The 20,441-nt window shown below is 42.5% G+C and overlaps 1 protein-coding gene across 4 annotated transcripts in view; it reads left to right on the plus strand.

The window, feature by feature from the left end:
• The window catches only part of NFX1 (nuclear transcription factor, X-box binding 1), a 96,754-nt gene that overhangs the window by 17,918 nt on the left and 58,395 nt on the right, over positions 1-20,441 (plus strand). For 3 of the 4 annotated variants that reach the window (XR_012659034.1, XM_075083805.1, XM_075083806.1), the window contains exons 1-3: positions 6,999-7,147; positions 15,268-16,317; positions 18,946-19,107. Coding sequence is in view for 3 of the 4 variants with exons in the window: in XM_075083805.1 (XP_074939906.1) it covers positions 7,123-7,147; positions 15,268-16,317; positions 18,946-19,107 (1,237 nt within the window). In the remaining variant the exon portion in view is untranslated. Of the gene's footprint in view, positions 1-6,998; positions 7,148-15,267; positions 16,318-18,945; positions 19,108-20,441 lie in introns of those variants that run through there. The other variant, XM_075083807.1, reaches the window with a different exon arrangement.

The following is a 20,441-nucleotide window of genomic DNA, read 5'->3' on the forward strand; positions in this document are numbered from 1 at the left end:
GCTGTGGCTGTAATGAAATGTCTTGGAGAAAGCAGAGTTGGGGAGCATGCAGAAGGTGTGCATCCAAATCTGAATCTTCCTTCCATGACAAGTCATCTGCCTTGCTGTTCTGCTTTCCCGGACATCATGTGAAAATGCAGGGAACCGTATAAAGGAGGCAAGATGGAGGGAGAAATGCTTCACCCATTGATACTATTCCATGTTCTGATGGTTGGTCAGGAACACTGTTGTGGTTTTTGCCCTCTCAAGGAATTGCTGCCATTCTTCAAAGGCAGCTTTGATTGACAAGATGCTCCTTATCCCAGATAAACTAATTCCTCTCAGCAGGGAGGAGCTGCTAAGAGAAAAAAGGGTGGTGCTCCTGTGCAAGGCCAGACTTCTCAGAGAGGATGGTCACTGTGGCTTGGTTTGAGGCATCTGCTTTTGCAACTTAAGGCCAACTGGGGTCTGGGTAGAGCAGGTTTGTACTTGTGGTGAACACCCATTTCATTTTCCCAAAAGCCACTTGCGCTACAGGCATCCACCAAAAGCAAGCCCACTTCAGGTGAATGCTCCTGTAGGAACCACAATTCCAGAATAAAAAACCCTTCATGATTTTGGCAAATCCTGCCTGCACACCAGAAAGTGATGGCTTCAACTTTTTTAGGGTCCACACGCAAGACATCGGGTCCTTAGGAATTTCACCTGCCGCCAGTCAAAGGACCATGTCTCAAGCTTGGCATAGAATTCTGTGCTGCCACAGGAAACTCAAGACATCCCAGACATGGTCTACATGTGCCTAACTGGTACAGATATCAAAGATGTCATCTGGACATGCTGTTATGTAGTAAAGAAGCAGGGCCTTCACAACATCATTTACAATATGCTGGCAGTTGGCTGGAGTATTGCAGAGCGCAGATGGCATCACAGCATACTCCTAGTAGCTGTATGTGGTGTGAAAAGGAGATTTCCAGTCATTCTCCTGCTAGGCCTCTCACAGGTCTAGCTTTGTGACCCAGCAAGGTCCCTGCAGATAGAGGCCCCAGCAGGGATATGGGAGGGGTGGATAAATGGTCCTTGAGGTCCTCCTTGCAGGCTGCTAATTCAGGGTGCTATAAGGCAAAGGAGTGTCTGAAGAGCAGCACCTTTCCTGGTGCCAGGTCAATGTGGCAGTCATGAGAAATGGGATTGTAATGTTTTCTGTCTTCTTCTTCTCACAGACATCCACAGGATCACTGTATTTATCTGGGAGCGTAAAGGGGTGAGGAGCAAAGGCTGAGGCAGAGGTACAGTCTTGGCATCTGGCAAGCAGTGGTGTAGGAATATTGGGCTGAGGCTGTGCTGTGGTGCCTCACACAGTGTAAAACCAGAAACATGGGAGTCCAGACCAACCCACACAGAGTGCTGAAATGGGGAAGAGAGACTGGAGAAGATCCCAGGGAAAACTTTTGCCCTCAAGATCTGGGTATTCCTTTTCTGCAGGGAAATATAAGAAACCCAATTGCCAGTTAATGAGAAGGTTGTGCTTCTGTAATGCAGCAGACTAGACAAAAATTGCAGGGCTTCAGCAGCTGGTTGTGGAGGTGATGCGTAGGAGAAGACCACATATCGCCCTGTGCAACAACCCACTACGCCCCAAAACTTCAGAGGAGCACATGGCACCCCAGCTCACACGTATTTAAGAGATAGCAGCAGTCACTTAGGGAGGAAAAGAGGAAAAGACACTGAGAAGAAGCAAAGGAGACATGAAAGCAGAAATGGAGGAAGCACATAGAAGGAGACATTGAGGACACAGCTGGAGATGTGCTCCTAAAAAGAGGCGCTCTGTACCTGTAGAGGTATACCCCGAAGGGGACTGTAGCCCATGGGTGAGTCATGCCAGAGCAGAGGAAAATGAGTAAGAATCAAGGGGAAGCAGAAAGAAACCATTACACAAATCACCTCAACCTTTTGCGCTGCCCATTGCCTCAACAAAGGAATGAATTTGAGTAGGCAGTAACCTGCAGTGGGCATTAAGGTCTCATTCTTCCCAGCCAGTTTTCCACAGCCAGTGAATAAACTGGATTGTCTAGTCAGCAACCACCTAGCTTCCTGCTGGAGCTGGCAATCACAGCCACAGCTACACATCAATGGTCCCCAAAGACACCACTTCAAATCAGTGAATAAGGCTTCAGGGTTCTGGAAAACAGCCACTGCATTTCTTACAGAGGTGACTCATTCCAGGGCCACCCTGGAATTTTTCTGTGCAGTGCTTTGGGATGGACACTCAGATCTTTCAAACCAGACTAGCCATTCCGTTACTAGTATCATGTTATTAGTGTCAGTGCCCCAGCATTATGTTTTCTTCCAGCTTCTAACTCATTTGAATCATCAGGGCATTCCTACTTGTTAGGTCAAGTGCAGTTTAATCTTGACATTTAACCTTCTTTCAGTGCTGCCTGGCCAGGACGGCAAATGATCTTTAATTTGACGTCATCTGTCAAAGGTCAGTGCTCAGTCTGCTTCCTCTGTGCTGCTCTAGATTTTGCAGACCTCTATCATATCCACCCCCCCGACTCTTTTCCAGATTTATCTTTGTACAGAAGCCATTACATGCTTATGATTTTTTCCTTGCCCATTTCTGAACCTTTCTATGTTCCTCTGTACTCTTTGAGATGAAGGACCCAGATTTGTGTATAATATTTATCAATTCATACATTGTCTTAATGTTTTCTCTGTTTTATTCTTTACTCCTTTCTTAACAATGTTTAATAATTGATTTGATTTCTTCCACACTACTGGGCACAGAGAAGACATTTTCCTACAACTGTGTGTTATAGCTGTTACAACAGCTCAGGGCTCTTAATTTCAAATGTGAAGATAGGATGGTTTCTTCCCATGTGCACTACTTCCCTAAATTCCACCTGCCATTTTTTGCCCATACACTCAGTATCCTAAGACTCTTCTGCTTGAAGTTCTTCTCAGCCTGCCATTGCCTATATTCCCCTAAATAACATTGTACCATCACCAGACCCTGACACTGCCATTTCCAGATCCTTGAGAAGTATGTTGCATAGACCAGGTTCCAGAACACATCCTTGTGTGACTCTATTGGTGACCTCCTTTTACTGTGAAAACAGACTATTGACTCCTACTGTCTTATTTCCTGTCTTTCAACCAGTTATTTACCCCTGCAATTATTTATTTCTAGGCAGTGTAACTTTTAAGAGCTTTTGATGAGTGAGCTCTCCCAATACCTTCCACAAATCCGTGGTCAGGATACCAGGGTTTATCTCCCTTAGCCACAAGCTTGTTGACTCATAAAGGTTTCAGTAGGATTTTGAGGCAGTTCTTTCCCTTACAAAAGCCATTTTGATTTATCCCTCTTACAGCAACTTTATGCATACGTTCACTAACTCTCCTCTGTCTTACAGTTTCCATTAAATTGCCTGCTGCAGACATCAGGCTTGTACTTTTCTAAATGTCTTATGGCATCCTTTTAAAAAATTGATGTTGCAGCTGACACATCCCTATCTCCTGCTACCAAAGCAGTTTTATACTAGAGGTTGTGCAGGACAGTCTGTAGTTCACACTTCAATCCTTTTAGAATTGCTGGTTATATACCATCTGGTCCCTGTGATTTGTTACCATTAATTTTGGGTATATGTCCATAAACTATATGTTCCATACTGACTCTTTCAAGACACAACCCCTGGTGAGTCCCCCCATAAAGAAGAAGAGCTGGCTTGGGAATGTCATCCAGCTCTGCTGTAGTGAACACAGGTGTAAAGAATTTAGATTTTCTGTTATTTTCTCTGTATGCTTCTTTAAATTTCTTTTAATTTTCCTGGTGCTGCAGACTGTCTGGCAGGCTTCCAGAGCTTGAAGTGTTTGAAAAGGGATTTATTATTAGATTTTATGCCTTATGCAAGTTGTTCCTCAAACCCTTTTGGCCTGTCTCATGGTGCAGTTTACTTTACATCTGTCACAAGTTTGGATTCTATTTTCAATTTTAGGCCCAAATTTAGCTTTTGGAAGGCTGATTCTGAAAAGCTGTCCCCAGCAGCAAGCTCCCTTGTCCCTGCTGCTTAACCATGGCAGGTTCCTTTTTCCCTTTATATGCATTTGTCCTGAGCCTCCAGTATGGTATCCTTAAAGCCTCCATGTAACCCTCAAAGATATAATTATTTTAGCTGCCCCTCCATTTTTAACAAGCTTCTTAATTTTTAGTTTCCTTTGTTGTTTTTTTTTTTAATGAAAGCACATATTTATGGACTTTTTTTTTTTTTTTTTCTTATCTAGGAAGGCTTTATGTAAGGAAGGAAAGGACAAAAGAGACAGAACATCACTGTGCTGCAACGGAATGTGCCCATAACACCTTATAACCCTTCCCTTGCCTTCTGGAGGGGTATACAGTACTGTATTAAACTACTCTTCTGGCTGCAGGGACTGTAACCCCAATGGCATTTGGAAACATGTAGGAACAGCTTCTTCAAAAACCAAGAACTCTGGGAAATCCTTTGCACAAAAGGGTATCGTGTGTGTGCAGTAGTCCATTTCATCTTCCTTACCAGAATCTCAGCATCATGGCAACCTTGCTCTGTTCATGTCAAGGCATCTCCCAAGCAGTCACTGACCCCACCATTGTCTGACCAGTACTTAAAAATGACTATACCATGATGCCCGCTCAGGAGTGAGTATGTTTCTATTAGCAGATTTATCTTCCTTGGCATGCTGGCACAGTTATGGCTAGGGATTCCCTTCCTTCTGCTTCCCTACCTCATCTCTCCTCTCCCTTGAAAGCAAGGCTGTTTACCAGCATCCCTGCTGCATTTAGGAGAGATCTGTGACTGGAAGGGACCTGAGGACATCTCCCCCATGTCCCTTCCCATGACTCTGGGGGTTTGTCTGGAAGGGCTCAGCGCCAAATTTTGTAAGTAGCTGTCAGGCCTTGAGAAGCCTCAGTGGGTGCCTGCCCCTCATTCTTTCCCAAGCTGCTTTAAAATTAATGCTCTCATCCTTAGTGTCTGCCTGAATGACGTTACAGGCATGCTTTTGCCTATCCTCTGTTATCTTTACCTACTGGCTTGACTTCTGGCTTGAGCTGCCCTGTCGCTACAGGCTTGCCTGGCAACCCGACCTGTTGCCTGAAGTTTTGGTGAACCTGCTTTGCTCTTCTTGCTCAGGTATTGTGGAATTTCCTGACTTCGTTCCCAGCTCTACTTTCCATATAGAGCTGTCTGTCCCTGCTGCCTCCTGACAGTCATACTGGTCAGATGGAAAAAAAGCAGCCACTGAGAAAAGAAATCAGTGACAAATGGCAAAAGGATGGGGAGATAAATATTCACACATGACAAAGTAGAAACAAAAAAAAAATGTTTTAAGGGAGGGCGTATGATATAGTGGGGAGATCCTTGCCCCTATCCCTGCAACGAAATGGAGAGATGATGGTGAGAAGATAAAAAGACTATTTTGGCCAAACCAAAGAAGAGAAAAAAAATCACGTCTGTACAGAAATGTTGGGTAATTAAGTTAAGCTATCAGGAGTGGATGGGATTGGCCCAATGCAAATTTAAGACAAGAAAGGGAAAAAAGCAGAGCTTTTTAGATAAAAAGGGAAAAGGGGGAATAAAGGAAAAGCTGTATAGACCTAATCATTGGCATTTGTGCAGCAGCACATACAGGTGCAAATCCCTACAGTACTTTCTGTACCACAACTGCTTTTTTGGTGGTAGCAAAAAAGAGTGAGGATACTGAAGTGGTAGTGCTGTGGTATTCATGTAAAGCAGTGTTAAAAATCTGTAGTATATCTATATGAATGTTATGGCCACAACACTACAGTAGTGACAGAGAAGTCTATGGGAGCCAGAGGACTATTGCAAGGTTTTTGACAGCAGCAGGAAAACCATTCATTACCTCTAAAGGATGCCACTGACACATACCTTTCTGTGCAAGCTCAGATGGTCATGATGTTTACATACAGCAAAGCACTTCAAACTCACTCAAAAATCGATGGCAAAACATGTAGCAAATTTCATAAGGCTGTTGCCATACTGGTTTGCAAGCTTCCTCTGAAGCAGTGGCAGCAGTTTGGGGTGCACCTCAACAGCTAGTGTTTCTGCAGTAAGCCCACTTGGTTCTTTAAGGGCTTTGAAGCCGTGAAATTTGTCCACTAGGAGGGGAAGAACTATGCAACAAACGGACATTTGACACGAGAATTTCACGGGGCAGGTGTGGAGGGCAGAATGTATAGACTATGTGCAGCAGTGCTCCTGAGGTGCCGTTCTTCAGAGCTGCAGTCGCTATGGAACTGTGAACTTACTCTGCAGTGTCTGAGAAGATCAGCAGCTCTGTAAGGACTCTTGAGCCACATTGCAGCAATAAAAGCATACTGCTCCATAGATGCACTGTAACCATGGCGCTGCAAACCTCTGCAGGGAGGTGTGAATCATACAACGGTTAAACAGTGGTGCCGAAACCCGCAGTATGACAAAGCATGCAGTTCTACGGAGTATTTGTAGCTACAGCCTGACAAGATTGGTCTGCAGCACGGCCGTAGCATAGGAGTCCTTGTGTGGACTTTCCAACAGAAGCTTAAGTTCCAGCACTCAGCTGAGATGACAAGCGTGTGGCTCTGCCACCTCCCTAGAGCAGTGCATGCAGAATGCAATAGATAGCCTGATGACACATCCCGACTTTCTACCCCGTGCCTAGAGAAAGCACCTCCAAGACGCGCTGAGACAGCGCGGTGAGCCGTCCTGTGCCCAGCCTGGGCAAAGCTCTGGGCCTGCGTCACCAGGCTCGGGCGTGCAGCCGGCTCAGCACGCCCGCTCACGGAGAGGCCACAGCGAGCGAGCTGACTGCCACGCAAACGGCCAACTTATTACCAGCGCCGGCATCCCTTCGCCGCCGTTAACGGTTCCCCGCTCGCCCCGGGCAGCCCCGCACATGCCTCCCAACCTCCCGCTCACCCGGCCGCCGCCAGCCGCGGCCCCGCCCCCTACCTCGGCCCCGCCCCTCCCGCTGGCGCCCAAACCTTCACTGCGGCTGCGCGCACATAGCCGCGCGCCACCGCCGCCGCCGGTGGAGGGGGTAGTCCGGGGGAGGTGTGCGCGTGCGCGGCGCCCTGGAAGCCGGTTCTGGTAGCGGAGGGGCGGCCTCGGCATGGCGGAGGCACGGCCCGGTGCAGGTGAGCGGGGTGCGGTTGGGTGCTCGGGGAGAGCTGGGCAGCGGGCCGGTGGGGCGGTAGGGGAGGGGCAGTCATGGCTCCGCGGCAGGGCTGTCGGGCTGGGGGTCGTGCCGAGCCGAGGGGCGCGGGCGGCGGCACCGCCACCTGTTGCCGCCCCCCCAACCCCCCGCCCGCCGCAACTCCGCGGCGCCCAAAATGGCCGGACTGGGCTTTGCCGCAGGGCGCGATAGGGAAACTGCCCGGCGAGGGACCTGCGGGCTCCTAGTGTGTGACAGGCGAACGGGATCGCCACAGGAAACACAAAGAGCCGGTTTGTTTGTGGAGAGCTCGCGTCTCTCTGCCCGCCCGTGACGCCCGGGGCAGCCCGGCGGGTGCCGGCCCACGGGCCGCTATCAGGCTGCGGCGTGGCGCGGGGGTCGTGGGGGAGGCCTGAGCCGCGCAGGCGGGGAGCCGGCGGGGCACGGGCTCGCGGGTGGGGGCGGCCTGGAGACCCCGCTGGAGTGGGACTGAACGCCACACGTGCAAGAAAAGAGTTTTTCCGTTTGTTTGCTTTTGCCTGCTGGCTTTAATGGTGCAGATTCTGATTAACTTTCGTTTTACTGGGTGCGGCTGCTGAGGAGGAGAGGGAATAGCCTTTCAAGGTCCATATTCCTTGCATTTAATGGTTTATCATGTATTGTGGGCACTTAATGATAGAAGAACCCTTATGGAATTGTATCTTGAGCGTGTAACTGGGAATAACACTGTTGCCCAGAGTCGTGCATGAGATTTAGTGTTTTCATCATGTCTCTTGATATTCTTGCAGTAGGCGTAGACTTCTCAGGTGATCAATGTCACTTTGGGGTCACTTAATGAACTAACTCATTTCATTGTTTATAGAGTCGTTAGATTTCTGCCAGGAAGAATCCTGGACTCTTGTGGCTGGGGTGAAGAAAAAAACATTGATCTCTACTTTTGCAGTACCCTGATGTTAATTCAGATTAAGATGATCGTTACGGTATATACTAAATAGGCCTCTGTCTCTTCTCCTCTGTCCTTGGCAGCTTGGCTGTCATGGTGGAAAAGTAATTTGAGTTCATTTTTTGATGGAACAAAAATGTGTCCACATCTGCCTTGCGGGAGTGGAATAGTCTTGGGTCATGGTTCAGAGGCTGATAGTTTCAGTAAAGAGAAGCTGGTGCAGACAAATGTCTGCTTGTCTGTTTTATCTTATGTGCTGTCAGGCTGCGAATCAGCTCTGGTCCTGAAACCTTTTGTACAGTGCATATGTCTTGGAATAAAGGGTCTTAAATAGGTATACTGAGCTAAAAATAGCTTTAATGAAAAGCAGTAGATTAGTCTGGATGACACACCATTTCTACATTTGCTTTATAATACTTAAGCTTAACACAGAAATTGTCACATGACATTAAATTCTGGAGTTCATTCCTTGCTATGGTAATACATACTGTGTTATCAAGAACCATCTCATAGTTAAGTTTTGAGTTGGGCTTGTGCAATATTAAGATGGGAACTGGCTTTTGCCCTGCAACTTCATGGACAAAGCAAGTGTATGATTTTCAGAGCTTAAATACGAAAGGTATTTCTGCTGTCAGGGGAAGCATCTGAGGTTGAAGAACGACAGTTTTGGGTCACGGCAGATGTGCAGCCCATCCAGGATATTTTGCCAATAGTGAATGATTTTTGAGACTCAGGGAATGAGTATAAGAGGCAAAGGGGAAGAATATAAGAAGTAAGGCAATTGTGGAATGATTATTCACATTGATACACCTTTCTAATTTCCAGTCCTGTGCACCTAGAAGGGACAGGTGGTATTTGTATTTAATAGCCATTACTGGATGTTTTTCTCCATCACTTGCCATAATTGCTGTCAAATATATTTTTGGTTTTTTGCCTTCAAAATGACAGCTGCATCTTTATACATGGTACAATGTATCATTAAACTGAAGATATCAGGAAGTTGCTATAAAACATTGAGTAGCCCACTGTAAGGGTGAACGGGAAAGTGAAAACACTTATAATACATTTATTCTCCTTATGCAAAATCCATTCTGCAGTAGATACTTCTCTTAGAATGATGAAGCTACCTATGGTGAAGTTGTATTTCTTCCGTACTTATACATTTCTCCTATGTCATCTTGAAATAGGCTAGCTAAAACTTCATGTTCTGTTCAAAATGTGGATGCACTGAATTTGGACAATGGCGTAAAAACACAAAACCATGGCACTATGAACCAATATACACAGGGGGCTAGCTAGCAAGAAAGCAGCTCTGCAGTCAAGGACCTTGGGGTCCTTGCTGGACTATAAGCAGGCCATGAGTCAGCAGTGCACCCTCTCTGCCAGGAAGGCCAACAGTATCCTAGACTGTATTTGGAAAAGCATTGCCAGTTTGTCAAGGGAGGTGAACCTTCCCCTCTGCTCAGCACTGGTGAGGCCACCCCTGGAGCACTGTGTCCAGTTCTGGGCTCCCCTGTACAAGGAAGACATGGACATACTGGAGTAAGTCCAGCAAAGGGCCATGAAGATGACTAAAGGATTGGAGCATCTCTAGGATGAGGAGAAGCTGAGAGAGCTGAAACTGCTCAGTCTGGAGAAGTCTCAGAGTGATCTCAGTGCTGTGTATGAATGCCTGATGGGAGGGAGTAAAGATTACTCTCGCTGGTATTAAGTGAAAGCGCAATAGGCAAAGGTACAAATTAAAACACATGAAATTCCATCTGAACATAAGAAAAAGCCTTTTTACTGTGAGGATGGTCATACACTGGAACAGGTTGCTCAGAGAGGTCATGGCCTCTCTGTCCTTGGAGATGTTAAAAACCCAGCTGGACACAGTCGTGGGCTCTAGCTGACCCTGTTTGAGCAGGGTATTTGGACTAGATGATCTCAAGAGGTCCCTTCCAGCCTCAGCTATTGTGTGATTCTATAGTAATGATGATTTTGCATGTTAATCTTGCCCTCACTTCTGGCAAGAGTTGTGGGAAGAGAGCATATTTTTTATTAGATGAGTTATTACAGTTGGAATAAACAATAAGTTTTGGGCATGAAAATGGGTTGCACTGTTGGAGTCTTTAAGCCTGAAACAATTTAATTCCTGTTTAGGAGGAAATCCAACCTTTTGTAAATCTGTGCCATCTCTGGAAATGATAGGATGCTGTAGGTGAATATATAAAATGATCAGAGAAGACAGAAAAGATCAAGCTTGGTGTTCTGTGAGGAAGAGGTTTAACATTTCTAATGCTATGGGGAAAGCCTCAGATTTCTGTAATGCATCATTCCTGGGTTGGTTTTTTTTTTTGTGTGTGTGTGTTACCACATAATATAGGTACCATAAGACCTGCAGGGAGTGTCTTCCCTGTAACTTGTGATTTTTGTTCAGCTGGCTGGACCATTTCTTGCCTAGATATATGCAGTGCTGACACAAATAGATTTTTGTGTATGCACTCTCTACTGACACATATCTTTAGGTGAAAGAATAGGTTATTTGAATTGCTTTAAAACTGAACACATCTGTCCTGAAATTACCTTTGTCTTCTGCTTGGAGCCAGTACATAAACAGAATATATAATCACAGAATATCTTGAGTGGAAGGGACTCACAAGGGTCATTGAGTCCAACTCCTGACTCCATGCAGGGCAACCTGGAAGTTAAACGAGGTACCTAAGAGCACTATCCAAACACTTCTTGAATACTAAAAGTATTGGGGCAATGACCACTTCCCTGAGAAGCTTTTTCCACTGCTCGACTACCCTCTCATTGAAGAACTTTTTCCTAATACTGTGCAGTCTGAACTTCCCTGGACACAGCTTTAAGCCATTCCCTCACATCCTATCACTGGCATGTGTTGCCCAGAGAGCTAGTGGAGGCCCCATGCCTAGAAACATTCAAGGCTGGGTTGGATGGGGCTCTGAGCAACCTGATCTAATTAAAGATGTCTCTGCTCACTGCAGGGGGGTTGGACTAGATGGCCTGTAAAGGTCCCTTCCAAACTAAACCATTCTATGATTCTGTCACTGGCCACCAGGGAGATCAGCACCTCCCTCTCCATTCCCCCTCATGAAGAAGCTGTGGACGGCACTGAGGTCACCCCTCAGTCTCCTCCAAGCTGAGCAAAGCTAGTAGACGCAGCTGCTCCTTGTTAAGTCGTCCTCTAGTCCTTTCACTGCCTTTGTTGCCCTCCTTTGGACACATTCTAATATTTTTATATCCTCCTTGTATTGTGGAGCCCAAAACTGCACACAGTACTCAGGTGACACTATTTTTGGTTGATTTTATGGGTGTCTCAATAAGGATTGGTCAATTAAAAAATAAGTGCTTGTCCATTGAGAAAGACTAGTACTAATTAGTGTTGTTTATTTAGTTTTTGTTTTGTATTGATATGAAGGTTCAGAAAGAAAATCAGTTCTTCCTATATAGCAGGTAGAGCTGAATTCATTTAAGAATAAAGAATTGCTACCTCTGAGACTGAAGGGGCTACTCTGTAGACTCTTGTACCCAAGATATTTTTTTCTAGCTGGACTTCAATGTATTTTTTTTGTTCTTATATTTATTCTTAATTATCAACTTCATACAGTTTCTGCCTAATTAAAGTATATTGTTTAACAGCTCTTCAAAATCAAACTGAATTTAGCTTGCTGAAACTGTGCTAAGAAATGTCAGTTAGGCGTGATGTCTTTAAGTGGCACCTTCAAATGTCGTTATTGATGTCTTCATAAAAAGAGTACCTAAGTTATTAAGTTTGGCTGTACTGGTCCCCAGAACAAGCTCTAGTTTTGAAGCAGAGCTTGTACTTATTAAAATAAGGCTGTACTTACTAATTTGCCTCATATTTTTAAAAGTGTCCCTGTCAAATTAGTTTTCTGAAGGGTATTTCACACAGACTGCCTAACTTTGCATGGGCATTGTGTCTCTGTCCACAGTTAATGCTGAAAGTGGTGTGATGTGTAATGTTACGGCAGAACAGGCATGAAACCGTATGAGTTTCATATGGTTGGTTTTAATTCACATTCAAGCTCTCGGGTATTAAAATCTGCAATACAGAGGTTGTTTCTAAAGGTATTGTGGCTTTCTTTGTTTATTTTATAGAAATACAGGCTGGAATCTAGCTTTAGGGGTTCCCTTTTTTCTTGGGATTTTTGTGTATGTACATTGCAAACACATCGGAGGAAATTTGAGCCAGTGTTAGCTGCCCGTTATTAAGCTTGTATATGTATTTTGCTGTTTCTTGTCTTGGCAGACAGAGATCAGTTTTAGTAGAATTTATCACTTCTTTGGAATTTTTTTATAATGTAAAAGCTGACAGTAAGAATAGGAATCCTATTCATGGGTGATATAAAAAGGCCTAATGAATTATTCATATTTTGGAGGTGTTTTAAAATATCTGAATCCTGGTTTCCCATCTGTTTCTTTAAACTTAATAGATGACTTGGAAAGTGCTTTTAAAAATATCACTTCCACAGCTATGTTTCACATCCTGGTTATGCTTCTTGGAGGCCATGCTCAAAAGTCAATTTGACTGTATTTTAGAAAAACATAACTTTAAAGCCATGTCCAACATGTTTTTTATGCCAGTGTAAGATGTTAGATCTACAAAACACACTTACGCTGCTTTACTGCATTCGAGAGCCCTCTGCAGCAATTTGTTTATGATCCATGCATACATTTTACATACCACATCTCATAACCAAAGAAATAATTATCTTTAATAATAGAATATACTTTTTAGAGGCAAGCTGTGTGATTTTTGAAGCATGTTTATTTTAAATATTAAGAAGCCATTGGGTTTACCTTCTTATATCTATCCATCAGATTTAAATTTTACGGTATACACAAGAATCTTAAACCAACTGAAAAAATGGGTTGTTTCAAATAAGGTTGATGTGTAATTACAGGATTGCATCCTGTCTTCAGATCAAAATATGATAAACTATTTTAAGTAATCTATACTGAATGACTGCTGTTTACACTACAATGTAAAAGGACTACAACTACAATTTGTTTGTAGTACTCTTTGTTAGTGATAGAACATAAACTGGCAAAATGTTGGAAAAACTGAAAGTAAGTGTACTTGTAGAAAGTAAAAGTGACAACTTTATATTGCGAGTTCTTTACACAGGATGCATGTGCTAAGGTGAGAAAAATAGAATGTTTCCAGCGAAGCTGCTTGCAGTTCAGATTCTTTTAGATGTATAAGCCTAAGATTTTGTATCTACTAGGGTTTGCAGCCCTAATGACAGAACAGTTCAGCTGGAAGGGACGTACAGTGATCATGAAGCCCAACTGCCTGCCCACTTCAGGGCTGACCAAAAGCTAAAGCGTGTTCTTGAGGGCATTGTCCAAATGTGTCTTAAACACTGACTGGCATGGGGCATCAACTGCCTCTCCAGGAAGCCTGTTCCAGGGTTTGACCACCCTTTCTGTAAAGAAGTGTTTCCTCATGCCAAGTCCAAACCTCTCCTGAGCGGTGCGGCTTTGAGCCATTCCCACACAGGCTACTATGGAGAAGAGGTCAGCACCTCCCTCTCCACTTCCCCTCCCTTGAGTTAAGATTGATTCTTAACTCAGTCCCCGGCTGTTTTGAAAGACCTCTGTCTGGTGTTCTGATGTCTCAAAATCAGGTTAGTGTTACAGCTTAACAAAAAAAAACCACCCACAAAAAAAAACCCCCACTTTGTATTTGCCATTTATAGCTAGTGTGATAATATATATTATCTAGCATAGCATATAATAATAGATGATGTTATATTAAGAACATCTACTATATTATAATTGTAACATCTCTTAATATATTAAATTATATATAATTGTATATATATTGCCTTTGGAAAGACAAAAAACCAAAATTATTTCAACTAAGTCTCTATTTAAAAACAAGTATGAATTAGGCTATGTGGTTAAGAACATCCTAAACGTAACTTTAAATTCCTAATTTTTAGAAAGCTTAAAGCTTCGTTTCCACAAAGTTTTATGTTATATTGTTTTCTTTGGCCGGAATATCCCTCATAGTAATTATGACCATTCCTAGAGGTTTTAAAAAAACTCTTTCATTTGTAAGTAAATGAAATTCACTGAAGAAAGAAAAAAAAAAAAATTAATGCTTTGAAGTGTTCTGGTTTGTTCCTCCCTTCAAAGTGTTAATTTCCACAGTCTTTACTGAAAAGTTAAAATAATAGGCAGTTGAGAGACCTTGATAGCATTAGCCTTTTGGAGAGTCTCTTACGTTCATAGCCCAAGTGCTTGATTCTTTGAATCGTCCTGAACCAGGAATAAACTGCACCTGTCCTTCCGTCAGAGGTAACCTACCTAACCTCTAAAAGGGACACTACCTCCATGAGATTTTAGAAGCCTCTTCTCTTTTTTTACGCTACTGTGTAAGACTCAACAAATCTTCCACAGCCCATTAACCTGTCCCTGAAACTCACCTGATAATTTCTATTGCAGGCAGGCCCAGAGGCACAATGTGATATGAAATTGAGCAACGTAAGATTTCTGATGTACACCTCTTGCTTTTATCTAGAGGCATAGAAATGACAACTAGAAGCCTGGTTCATGTTAATGGCCTCATAACAGAAAAATAATTTTGCAAAGCTGCCCTGGGTAGTCCCTCTACCATTTAATATGTCTATATGTAGAACAGTGTAATCAGAGTTCATGCAAGCATTTACTATTGCTACTCTTTGGCTGATGGATTTTAATTTATATTCAAAGTTCTGTGTAATATTAAAATCTCAGATGTAGACATTGTATTTAAAGGACCCCCTTTTCTTCACGTTTCTCTGTGTGTGTAGGAAAAACTTCAGCACATGTTAAACACTGATTAACATGTTTGCATGTCTCGAATACGTACAGTGCTGCTTCAAATGGTTTTCTTCACCATACGTTTTTATATTCTCATCTTAACTCTCGGTCATCATGGTCTTTCTGTAATGATGACAAGAGAAAGTAACTTCCACAAAGCACTGTATGATTCAACTCTAGCTTCTGGAAACTTGTTTGCAGTTGTTCTGTCAAGAGTGGGATTGGTTGAACTTCTGGGCCTTTGCATGTATTGTAATTTTGCTGAAAAGAAGTGTTTACTATTTAAGTCTTACATGTGTGGTTTTATTTTTTTCATTTTTTAGGTGCATCAAATTTCAATCCTGATGCTTCTGATTCCATTCCAGGGGAAAGACAACCTACAGATATAAACTGGGTAAATAAAGATAGGAAAGAATCTAACAGTAATCAGAATAGAAGTAATTTACCATTTCCTAGTCTGTCTTCTGAAAGAGGTACAGGTTATGAAAGCTCTTCCACAAAGCATCGTGGCTTTTGTAATCCCGAAAGTCAGTATGGGAATTCTGAAGACTTCCACCAATATTTTGGTACCAGTAGAAGTTTGAAGAATCGCAACTTGCAAAGCCAGAGATGGCACAGATCAAGAAACGATAGCATGTGTACTAGAAGTAAGATAAAGCAAAGTACTGTTGATGCTGCTGCAGGTCCAGGAATTTCAGATGCTGCAGTAGTACCTGGGAGAAGAGCACCTCCTAGAGGATACAATGACTTTCTCTCCTCGGAGAGTGACAGGGAGGTACCTAATGCAGATAGCAGAGGAGCAAAGCCAAAGAAAACCCATCTGATGCATGCATCTGGAAGAGGTTTCAGGGAGAAGGGAAAGCAAGTACATGACCGGGAAAAGAGAGTGAGCTCTAAACAGAAAGTAGAGCTGTTTGAAAATGTTCCAGCTTTGGATATGACTCAGTCTGACTCTTCAGAATCATCTGTTGGAAAGGCATTCTGTGATGCACCTGTTGGTAGTGGGGATGAGCAGAAAGGCTACAATTACATAAACAAAAGATATCCTCGGAAGCCTGTGTGGAATAAACCCCCGGCAGAAAAAGAGTGTCAGAAAAGGCATGATTCTCACCGTAATAAAAATACAAAAGTAGGTAAGAAGTCTTCTCTTGCATATATTCCAAAAGACAAAAATGAGAGGAAGAAAGAAAACTCTGTTCACAAAAATGATGAAAATTTGACCAGTGAAATCAGGCACCAATTGTCTGATTCTGTCAGATGTAATGGAAGAAAGTTCCTGTTAAAGGGGGATCAGGCACCTGCACTTCATTTCAGCTGGACCCAGTACTGGAAAAAACAAAGTGATGTACCAAAAAACAAAGAAACTCATACAGGTAAGCTTTCTGGACTGTTCTGTACTCTTGTATTAAAGATACAATCTTGAAAAATTGAAACTGCCTCCACATTTGACTAGCTGAAGAGGCTTATTTCACATTAGGTCAGTATCAGTTTCAGGGGGTAGAATGAATTGTAGATGTGTGGTTTCTGTGTAGGGAAGTGTCTGTAAGTTTACTAGGGAAGAACAGATTTTGTCTGAAGTTTTTGTTGTTTCACTATGAAATTGCAGATGATGGCCTGGTCAGGCACCATCTTAAAACACGTATATTGCGGGAGCAGGGAGTAAAATTCTGAGCATCCTGAATAATGGGACTGGAGGGACAATCCTGAAACTGATTTTTGCAGGATAAATGTTCTCACCTTTTGTGTAGAAGTAGGAAAATGGTAGACAGGATCTGTATTCTGCTCCTAACTGAATTTTTTGCTCTTTTTTTTGCAATGATGTTATCAAAAGGTAATTAGAAATAGAGAAAGTCTCTGGATACTATTTTTGGAAGTTGAGAATAGAAACGTGTGCCATTGACAGTGTCAAGCAGACCCACAGGGTTTTGACTGAATGAATTTTGTGCCAACTCATACCATTAGGGACATAACATTAAATGGAAATCAGCTGAATGTCTTCAATGCCTCAGTACTGGTTTCTGTTTCTAGACAACCTGGGTAGCTTTTTCTTGCTGTTTTAGATAAGCTTAAGTGTGCACTGAGGAAATCGTCTTGTGTTATTCATAGTACCCAGCAGACGTAGACCTGTTTTCTTTCAGAGACAATAAGGGCAGATATTTTCTTTTTTTTTTTTTGTTTGGTCCTTTTCCAGTTGAAGAGTGAGAATTAGATTTAGTTGGTTTTTACAACGCATCTCAATCTGATCTGCTGTTGCCCAGAATGATAGATATGGATGGGCTAGTTCTTGTTATCTTAACTGTGGTATTGAATATTGAAGATCTTGCTTCTTAGTGTCTCTTCTCTTTCAGAACTGAGAAAGTAGTAGCGTAATCGGGAAGCATAAGATAGCTCCAGTCAGAAACTTTGTTACCTTAGGAAGAGCTCAAGGATCAAGATTCTCCTTGATCCTTTCTAACTTGAATGCGTTAACTTTCATGCTCCTGGGTTCTACTTGAATCTTAAAATTAAACTGTTTTCGGGGGGCTGGGTCTGTGCTTTTAACTGTTTATGGGGCAGTTATCCTTTCTGTGTATGGTATAGCTTTAGTCTTCTGGAGAAAAGTAGTATGTTTTAGGTAGGGATGCTTTCTTTGCAGCAGATAATATTCATGGGGTGCCAAAAGCAGAAATGACTGATCATTCTAAATCTTTTGGTGCTTGATGGAGGAGGGCTGGAAAAGAAGTTCGAAAGTGCTTATATCCTGTTAAGGAGGGCAAACAGTGGTAACACTTCCAGGTTTCCAGGCGTCCATGGGTTTAGTTTCAGTCATGTGTCATTCTTCTTTTGTTATTTTCTTGGTTTTTTGTCCTTCATTATGACTTCTAACTTTCCTTGTATTGGCATCACCTAAAAATGGTGCTTTTTTACACTTGTAATTAAGATCACAGAATCACAGGTGGAAGGGACGTCAGGGATCATCTAGTCCAACCTTTCTGGGAAGAGCACAGTCTAGCCAAGATGGCCCAGCACCCTGTCCAGATGACTCTTGGAGGTGTCCAACGTGGCCGAGTGAACCACTTCCCTGGGGAGATTACTCCAATAGTCGACTGTTCTCACTGTGAAAAATTTCCCCCTTATGTCCAATCAGAATCTCCCCTAGAGCAACTTCTGTCCATTCCCCCTTGTCCTCTCCATGGGACTCCCTGTAAAAAGGGAGTCTCCATCTTCTTTGTAGCTACCCCTTAATTACTGGTACATGATAATGAGATCCCTTCTAAGCCTTCTTTTCTCAAGGCTGAGATGTTTTAAAATTCTGTGGGCATAGATCAAATAGCATTTCTAAGGTGTATTTGGTAGCCTTATCTTGATGGCAGAATGGAAGTTATGTGGTGCCTTTGTTATGGTTGCATATTTAATTACGTTTTCAGGCCGTTTTGTCTTTCATGTGGAGTTCTTCCTTTATTTACAAATTACTTTTTCAGATCCTTTCATATGGCTCAAAAGGCCCAGTACTTTGACTATTGTTTCCCAATAATTCCACTACTAAAGCAGTCAGTTTAAGGGACTTATTTCTGTAATCCAGGTACTTCACTGTTAATATTTGTTGTGTGGTCCTCCAGGAATACTCAAGGATGGGAATTAAATTTAATTTTGGCTGAAACTTCTGTAGTTTAGAGCTTGAAGTTTTTCGGTTTAAACTTATGTGAAGGTAAATTTCCCTTGTGAAGTGATGAGTAAAATCTCAAACTTCTGCCAAGCTTAAAAGTATTAATTTGTAAGATCAGAGTGATTGCTGTTCATCAACATGAATTATTGTTGCCACTCCCTCTTTCTGCTCTGAAACTAGAGAGGCATACTAGGTATCAAACTGGAATCTTCCAGGAGTAAACTAATACCTTGCTTATAGCCACACAGGAAAAATAAATTCTGTTATAATTTAAGTGAAATTTTGGAATTTCATTTTAATTTTGTTTCTCAGCTAGCTGGTGTTTTAATGTACAAGTAATGTATTTTATTTGCAGGGTCATTGATTGAACAGCTGACCACAGAGAAGTACGAGTGCATGGTATGCTGTGAGGTGGTCCGAATAGTAGCCCCAGTCTGGAGCTGTCAGAATTGTTACCATGTATTCCACCTGAATTGCATTAAGAAGTGGGCGCGGTCACCAGCTTCACAAGCTGAAGGTTGGTATTCTCTCTTGCACACACTTTCTCTCTCAAATGTATATAATAGCAAAGTTCATGTGTTTCTTATGCTGGAAAACTACTTATAAATATTGTCTAAAGTAACAAGTAAGCTGTAAACAAAGCAAATTTTAATTAAAAAATGGGTGTGTTTTATGGTTCTTCGGGTGCTTTGTATAATCCTGCTGTTTTCATTCTTTCTTGTATTCTAGCTAAAACTAATTTCCAGGTTTGGATACGTAAGTATAAGATCACTCAATGAAATCAGTGCATCAAGATGCAAAGCTCTGTGGCTGTGTTTTTACACACCAAGAAATGCTTTGTCTACTCTCACCTGTGCTTGGCTGAGCAGTCAAACCGAAGAAGCACTCCAAGCATTAGTTGTCTGCTTTTACTCAACTAGTTCTTGGTTCTGTTCTAAGATAAAGTACCCCTGACATCTGCCACCGATGCCATGCAGTGAAATGAAATTCAGAGAAGAGGGAGCTTACACCTTTGTCATTAGCTTAAACTGTTTCAGATTCTTTGTATTATACCACTTTTTGAAACTCTTCTATGACTACATTCTGCTCTTTGAACACTTTGGTGTAAGTTAAGGCTGAATTGCAGCCTCTCTGCTGTGTTCAGTTGTATGATGTAGAGAGACTCTGAAGACTGTAATGTTAATCTTGAAGTAGGGTTAATTTTTTTGTACCCTGCTGGTTTAGCGTTTACCATTCTTCATGTGTCTTTCTGTCTCTCTCTGGGCAGACCAAGGAAATACAGTCTGTCAGCTACTTCCAAATGTTTGAGAGAAGTTCTTACAGACTGTGAATCTCTTGCAGAAAGGATTGGTTGCAAAGTTCTTGGATTTCTGAGGATGCATAGACAGACTTCTGAGTAGGGCTGGTCATGCTTCATACTGGCAGTAGAAAGGAAGTTGCAAATATCAGCACAAGATTTGAAACATAAGGCATTGAAATATTTGAGAAGGGGAACAGATTTTTGGGTAAGACTGAGATCTTAAGCCAAACTGAAAGTGACTGCTGAGAACCTTTATCTCTTAGCTGTTCTTTTTGTTGCCTTCTTTGGAGTTATTTCCGTGAAACAGCATATTGCTTGATCAAAAGAGTTTCTGCTTGCTTAAGGGAGGTTTTGCTTATCTTTCAAGACAGTGACCTTAGATGCTTGAATCCTGACAGCATTTCAAATAGCCATATCTTTTGGTCATTTGCTTTTCTTGTAAGAATTTGTGGACTAAATATGCTACTGCATCTTGTGTGTGAGAGAACTTGAGATAACCATTAACTGCAATTAAAGATTGTGGTCTCAGTAGAACTGATTCCATAACTCCA

Source organism: Phalacrocorax aristotelis, chromosome 2 (genome assembly GCF_949628215.1).
Source record: "Phalacrocorax aristotelis chromosome 2, bGulAri2.1, whole genome shotgun sequence".
Classification (NCBI taxonomy): domain Eukaryota; kingdom Metazoa; phylum Chordata; class Aves; order Suliformes; family Phalacrocoracidae; genus Phalacrocorax; species Phalacrocorax aristotelis.